This window comes from Grammomys surdaster, unplaced genomic scaffold (assembly GCF_004785775.1).
Source record: "Grammomys surdaster isolate TR1022 unplaced genomic scaffold, NIH_TR_1.0 144, whole genome shotgun sequence".
Lineage (NCBI taxonomy): Eukaryota > Metazoa > Chordata > Mammalia > Rodentia > Muridae > Grammomys > Grammomys surdaster.
In genome coordinates, this window is record NW_021604602.1 from 6,588,343 (window position 1) to 6,595,663 (window position 7,321).

Here is a 7,321-nt window from a genome sequence, read left to right on the forward strand (position 1 = left end):
GGAGAGGGCCAGTCAGAACCACACAAGCTTGTCCCCTTGGCCTCAGCACATTCTGTCCTCTTGCTCAGTCATTAGAGTCCCCGCCCTCTGTTCCTGTTCCTCACCTGCTTGGCTCAGCTGTCAAACACACACACACACACTCCCCGGGACTCTAAGTCCTCACCCTTATCCTTGGCTAAGCAGGCAGCTCTCACACGTGAGCAACCTGGCAGCCCTACCCCAAATGCATGCGACAGACCAGGCAGGTTCCTCGGTACAGTCAGAAATCCGTATATGTAAAGTGCTAGTACAATGCTCTCAAAAATACTTCTGTCCCCAAATACTGCGTCAGGGTCCCCTGAGTCTAGCCCTTGCCCGTGAGGTCCAAGGGCTGCAAAAAGGGTGGCAGAGGCAGCTCATCCAAGGCCTCCGGGAAGCGACCAGGTGAGATAGTGGTGACCAGCACCTGCATGGCACGGACAAAGAGGGAGGGTGGCGCCAGCCCTGCTAGCCACTGGAACTTGTCCTCACCCAGCAACCTCTGCCAGCGTAGCCGGTCTCCTAGCAGTTCACATCGAGCTGAACCCACGACGCCGCCCCCCGGGGTGTAAAGTGCTAGCAGGTCAAGCAGCAGCAGGCGACGCTGACACACCTCCCGGGACGAAGTGGCGTTGGCGGCGACGTTGACATTGACGGTGGCAGAGGCGGCCTCAGCAGCAGTAGGGGCTGAGCTGGCGTCCTGGTTCAGTTGGCGAAGCAGCAGCTCCAACGGTGTAAAGCCACTGCCGTCTCGAAGGCCCGGAGAAGCTCCGTGGCCAAGCAGCAGAAAGAGGCACTCAGGACGCGCGAGCTCACAGGCCACGTGCAGCGACGTGCCACCGCCTTCTACACGGCTGCAGCCACGCCGGTCCAGGAGGCGCACACGCTCTTCCACTGGGAAGTCCTGCACGGTTCGCAGGATGCGGCGCAGGATGCCCACGCGGTTGTAGCGCACGGCCAGCGCCACGTGCGGTCCCGGCGCGGTGCAGCAGCGGAAACCCGCGCTAGGTGGGGCGAGCGCACGCCGCGGGAAGGTAGCCAGCAGGTAGTGAGCATAGGCTTGGTGGTCGTGCACGAGCGCGTAGAGCAGGGCCTCCGATGGCGAATATGCAGCAGGGCGCCCGCGCTCGTCCCAGTGGAAGGCTTCGCTGGCACGCATGTCCTCGAGTAGCCACACTGGTAACAGATCTCGCACTGCCAGGTAGAAGGCGAAGGATGACTTCCGGCACTGCTTCTGCACGCGCAAGCGAGCTGCGCCCGGACCCTCGGGCCCTCCATTCGCGCTGCGTCCAGGCCTGGTGTCCCACGGCATGCTGGCTTCCGAGAGTCTCCTGGCTTCAAAGCATGGGTCGCACCACCCAGACCAACCTGTGAGACAAAGTGGGGTCAAGTGAATTGACTCTGCCAGTCAGTGCCCCCAGCTCTAATCTCTCTGAGGCCCAGAACCATGCTTGAATTTCTGCACCTGCACTCCCTCTCTCGCTTGTGCTAGAGAAGGCTGGATCTGCTGGGGCCTTCCGTCTGCCAACCCTCTGCAGCCCTGGAACCTTCAAAGAGAGCTCCTTTCACACCTGAGCCAGGACCTTCCAACTGCAAATAAAGAGGAACCCATCGGACACTCCAGAAGACTCAGGCTCACAGCACAAACTGAGCCCGAAGCATCCTCGCAGCCCCAAATTCAGCCCCAACTCCACTTCTACCCTGACCCCGACAGAGAGTACTCAGGCATCTTTCCAGGAGGGTCATGGACATAACTCACTTAGACTTAGCCGGTTCCTGCAGGCTGCCCTGGGTTCTATCGATGCGGGAATTCACTCTAACACACCAATCCCCAGCTCCTCATCAATAAGAAAGTGGTGGCCCAGGGTCGGCCCAACTCCCGAGTTGGGGAGTGACTGGCTCTTTTATCCGCAAACAATTTTGCTGCCCATCAGGAATGAGCTCCTGGGAGCAGGGAAAAGGTGAAGTCAATGGAGGGATTGGAGTGTACACCAACTGCAGTCCACTCCAAGTCCATCCACCTGAGGCCGATACTGCCATCCCATTTTTCAACCCGGGACAAGCTAGTCCAAGGTCAATCACCAAGTCAGGATGAACCAGGACAAGAGCCTAGGTCTCCTGCATTCTGAGGCCCGGTCCAGACACTGCAGACTCCAGTTTAAACCCTACCTCAACCTTGGGCACCAAGCCTCAACCTGAGCCCTGGCCGTTCACCCTTGGCCTCCCTGCCCAAGAGCCCTACCTGCCTCCAGCAAGGGTAAGCTCTAGGTTACAAGGGACCTGGGACAGCTAGAGGGCCTCGTCCAGAGTCCTGACCATTAGCGGTAACTGGGTTACAAAGGTGGGCACTGTGGTGTGGGCTGCGGCAGCCGCCCCTCTGGAGGGATTAGCATGTCTGCAGCTCCTTCTCGAGCCTGCGCCCCCTGCGCCCCAGGTGCACTGTGTGGGCACGCGTGGGGTGCCGGGCGGGTTACGTAAAGTTCGGTCGCCCCACGTCACTGGGCAGAGTCACGGCCGCAGCTCTGTGACTGGAGCTTGGGCCGCCGGCCAGATCCTCCCTGACCCCTCCCGGGGCGCGCCCAAGTGTCTGCGGGCCGGTGGCCAGGCTCAGGGGCTGCACCTGCGCACGGGGGGCGCTCGGGGCAGGCGACTCACCAAGCCGCGCGATCCTGTCCCTGCGGCGGCCCGGAGCGCGCGCCGTCCATGCACGGGCGAGCAGACCGAGATCCCACGACGCCGGGAGCGGAAGCAACCGCCGCCGCCTGCGCCCGCCGCACTCTGAGCCGCCGCGACCCGGTCTCCGGGTGCCGGCGCCGGTGCCGCCAAGGGGCGGGCGGCGGGCGGCGCAGTGCGGCCGGGGCCGGGCAGGACCGCGGGCCGGGCCGCCGTCACCATTGGTTCACGCCGCCGGCCCCCGCCGCTACCCATTGGTCGCCTCGCTGCACCATTGTTGCGTCATGGGCCAGGGGGCGGGACTCTCGGCGAGACCCGCGGAAAACTTCGGAGAAACTTGCGGGCCCGGGATGGGGGGGAGTGAGAGAAGCCGGGGACGGGGCGGAGCTTGGAGGGCGGGGCATGACGGAGGCGGGGCGAGTCCGGGCAGCCTCCTGTGCGCTGCAAGGACTACACACAAGAATAGGCTCCCTGGCTCCTGGCTGGAGCAAGAGTCCTGTTCTGGGCCTCCCTTGCTCTGACCCTCAGTGACCTTGGGGAAACAATCAGCTGTTATCCCATCTGCATGTGGGAAGGCCTAGAATAGGACTGAGTCCTTAAAGGTTTGCACCTTGCTCTGCCCTGCCAGCGCCCTGGCATGGCTAGCCTCCGTTCCAACCTCATAAGAGAGGCATGGATGGGTGCGTGGATAAGAGCTGTTTATGGCGCCTATTGTGTCTTCACTCTGACTTCATCAACACAGGAAAAAAAAAAAGTAAAGGGGCAGAATTATGAGCCCTGCTAAGACATAGATAGTTATTTAAGGCAATTATGATATGGCACATGCCTTTAATCCCAGCACTCAAGAGGCAGAGCCAGGTGGATCTCTGAAGACCAGCCTGGTCTACAAAGTGAGTTCCAGGACAGCTGGAACTTCAGAGAAACCCTGTCTCGAAGCATACACACAGCCGGGCAGTGGTGGCCCACACCTTTAATCCCAGGAGGCAGAGGCAGGCGAATTTCTGAGTTCCAGGCCAGCCTGGTCTACAGAGTGAGTTCCAGGACAGCCAGGGCTACACAGAGAAACCCTGTCTCGAAAAACAAAACAACACACACACACACAGACAGTAGGTTGTCCCAAGAAAGGTACACTCTGCGGAAAGCTGGCATTTCCGGCTGTTTCTCACTCAGTAGGAACTGGGGACTCCATCTAGCCTTCCCACAGAGGACCCTAGAGCTTAAGGGAGCTTGAGGTCCTGACTTCGAGGGTACGGGAGTGCTAAGTCCATTCCAAATGCACTACTTAATACGGCCACGTCTGAGCCTTGGAACTCTCACTTCACCTTATCAGAGGCAAGGATCCCCTTGGTGAAATAGTTCCAAACTATTCACAGGCATGGCTAGCTTCTTTTCCCAGAATGCCCTTAAAAGATCAGTTAGAGCCAAGGGTTCATGTAGCCTCCATCCAGGCCCTTCCTCCTTCCTCTGTCGAGCAGACAACCAGTGTCTTCAAACCACCCTCTCCTACTCTACCTCAGAGCAAATGTGTACACAGCCATCAACCCTCTCGGCTCCTTTGTGCCAGCAGGGGCTAAGGGACTTTAGGCTGGAGTCTCCCTGGGTCCTTTGAGCAGACTCAAGCAGGTATATGTCCCCCCCACCCACCCCACACACACACATACACACATGGAGACTTTCTGATTAGTCAGGATTCTCTAGAGTCACAGAATTTATGGAATGTCTCTATATATTAAGGGAATTTATTGTGATGACTTAGTCTAGTCCAACTAACCCAGCAGTGGGCAGCTGTGAATGGGAAGTCCAAGAATCTAGTAGTTGCGCAGCCTCACTGGGCTAGTTGTTTCAGCTAGTTGAAGTGGAAACTTAAGGATTCTTTGGTAAGTCAGTTGTGTTGGATGGTGTTTTGCTGGGGCAAACACGTGAAGGAGTGTTTTCCTGAAGTGGATATACATGTGAAAGACTAAGGCAGACTCGTGAAGGAACGTTTCACTGAAGCAGACACAGGAGAGAGGATGTTCTGCTAAAGCAAGCACGTGAAAGGACACGTGATGAAGGATTCTTTGCTAAGGACACGTGTGTATTGGTCTGCCTTACATTGCGTAGTTGAGCTGCATTTGTCGGGACTCCATAGAGAAACAAACAAACAAAACCTTCTGGTGATGTGCTGCAGTTTGTTGCCTCTTCTGTGAAGTTCGGCTGATTGGCAGAGTAATGTCAGCTAAGACAGACACACGTGCTGAGGCAAGACCTGTGAGGACATGTGATGTTTAGAGAGAGTGTAAGAGCAGTGACGGGGCTGAGCTAGGTTTGCCTATAGAGCTAGCTGTGCAACGCTTGTGGGTCTCCAGTCTTCTCTGATCTTTGCTTCCCTGAGAGAGACACAGCAGAGAACTTCTCCTAGAATTCTTCCTGGTCCCTCCTGCTGACTTGAGCTGAGGCTGAGGCCTAGCTGTCTCTATTAGGTAGTACTACTGCTGCTGATTCATGTTTGATAGCCCAACTCTGCCGAACTGGACTGCTGGTGTATCCTCAAAGTCTTTGCGAGTGGATCGAGCTGCCACCGCTAACCAATGAACGAACTGAACTGCCGATTTCCAGACAACACAGATGGAACCAGAGGTTCTTTGCACCAAAGAACCTTTCTAAACAGGTCCACTGCCCCCATATTCTTTCTTTCCCTCTACCTCTAGTGGGTGGTGGGCTACAAGGGAGGTTAAAGAATTTAAGAACCATTATTAAAAATAAGGTTTGAAGCCAGGCAGTGGTGGCGCACACCTTTAATCCCAGCACTTGGGAGGCAGAGGCAGGTGGATTTCTGAGTTTGAGGCCAGCCTGGTCTACAGAGTGAGTTCCAGGATAGCCAGGGCTACACAGAGAAACCCTGACTCAAAAAACAAAAACCAAACAAAAATAAGGTTTGAAAAAAATTAAGGTTGCAACTGATCTTCTGTATCAGCTGGAGTCCTGAGAAGTAGGTTCCAACAGATGTGCCTTCAAGTAAGTGCAAGCAGGCGGAAAAGAGCGAGCCTTCCTTCTTCTAACTTCCTTATGTCGTCCTCCAGAAGGTTGTAGCACCATGCCTGGATCTGGAACTTGCTTTGTCCCAGGCTGACCTTGAACTCAGAGATCTGCTAGCCTCAGCCTCCTGGGATTAAAGGCGTGTGCTACCTTGCCTGGGCCTAAGCTTTTTCATGGCCACTGTGCCTCAAGATCTACTTGTCTAGATCTAGGTCAGAAGTCTGTGTCTTCCAGCCTCACGATCCGGATTACAGGTGTGCCCTCCATTTCTGCTTTGTAGTTCATCCCAGATGCAGTCAAGTTGACAATCAGGAACGGCCACCACAGTACTCTAGGCCAACTAAGAAGTCCCAAGAGATAGATAAGGCTCTCAAGTCCAGAGAGGGGACAGACGCCCAGGGCATGCAGGCATGTTTGTAACCTGGCCTACAAAACGTGTTTACACCAGTCTGCCAGCCAAGACCCCAGCACGCCTACACCAGCTCAAGGCAGCGTTACCTTGTAAACTTAACCAGCTCCTAGGAGATCCATGGCAAACAACTGTCTGTCATGGTCAAGAGTAAGAGGATTAAAGAGTGCTGTGCTAGCTCCGGCTTCAAGCCCCACCTTCCCGGCTCAGCTTTCAACAAGCCTTCTCTTGGTTCTTCAACTGTTGTCTTCTGGATGTCTATTATGATGGAAAGTGTGCCAAAGCAAATGGCCTTTGGGAGCTCCTCCTCCACCCTAGGGAGGAGATGTGGAGAAAGGGCTTCCTGAAGCTCGTCGGGTGGTTCCTTACCCAATTCTGCTTTTGCACAGCTTAGGTGAGACAGCTCTTTCTACAGTCCACTGTGTCATGAGGGTGAAAGGGCACAGGTCACAAGGCCAGGGGGCACTTGGACTCTCTGAAGCCAAGTCTCTGACTTCCTCTCCTAGCTGGGCTTTTCAGAGGGCCCTAGAGCCACCTGATCCCATTTCTCACCTGCTCAGAAGCAGCCTGTGCTCAGGCACTTAGCCAAAAGTCCAGATGAGTTGCTGGAGAGTGTTCAGGGGGAACCCATGAGAGCAAGCAAGCAGTGGGAGAGGCTCAGAGGTCAGTGGGCCACGGGGAGTCCACTGGGCCATACCTGCTGAGGCAGGAGCATGGATGTGTGCTGACCTGAGGTGCAGGTGAAGAGAGGAAGTTAATTTACTTGTTAGTCAGACATACATACACTAAATAATACTGGCTCCCTGAGAGAAACAGCTGGCAGCAATGTGGTGACACATGACCAGCATTCAACCAGCTGAGGTAGGTGGATTGTTATGAGTTCAAGGCCATCCTGAGCCCCTGGAGAGGAGAGAGACAAGACAGCAGGTTGATAGATTTGAAAACTCCAGCTGTTCTGAACCCTGTTCCCTGTCCTGTGGCTCTTTGGTGGCAGGTGGCTTTCTCCATTATGGCACCAAACAGCCCTACCCTCGGCAGTTTGCCATGTCCCCAAGGTCACTGCATGGCTTGAACATATCTCTTGAGGCTTACGTGTTGGAAACCAAGTCCCCAGTGCGACTGTGTTGAGAGTCAGGAAGATCAGGACTCCTGACCTCAGCAATGGGTTAATGCTTTCTCTGGAGAGGACGTGATAAAAGTTCC

The 7,321-nt window shown here is 55.6% G+C and overlaps 1 protein-coding gene across 1 annotated transcript; it reads right to left on the minus strand.

Annotated features, from left to right (window-relative positions):
* Positions 1-249: 249 nt before the first annotated feature.
* On the minus strand, positions 250-1,506 carry Ankrd9 (ankyrin repeat domain 9). Its single transcript, XM_028764573.1, has 2 exons — positions 1,484-1,506; positions 250-1,386 (listed from the first exon to the last, which is right to left on the minus strand). Exon 2 carries the CDS (start codon positions 1,328-1,330, stop codon positions 344-346), a length of 987 nt encoding a protein of 328 aa, XP_028620406.1. The 5' UTR covers positions 1,331-1,386; positions 1,484-1,506; the 3' UTR covers positions 250-343.
* Positions 1,507-7,321: the final 5,815 nt, after the last annotated feature.

What these genes read in the sequence shown, in the direction of transcription:
- Ankrd9 (XM_028764573.1), bottom strand. Translation starts at nt 1,330, where the DNA reads ATGCCGTGGGACACCAGGCCTGGACGCAGCGCGAATGGAGGGCCCGAG.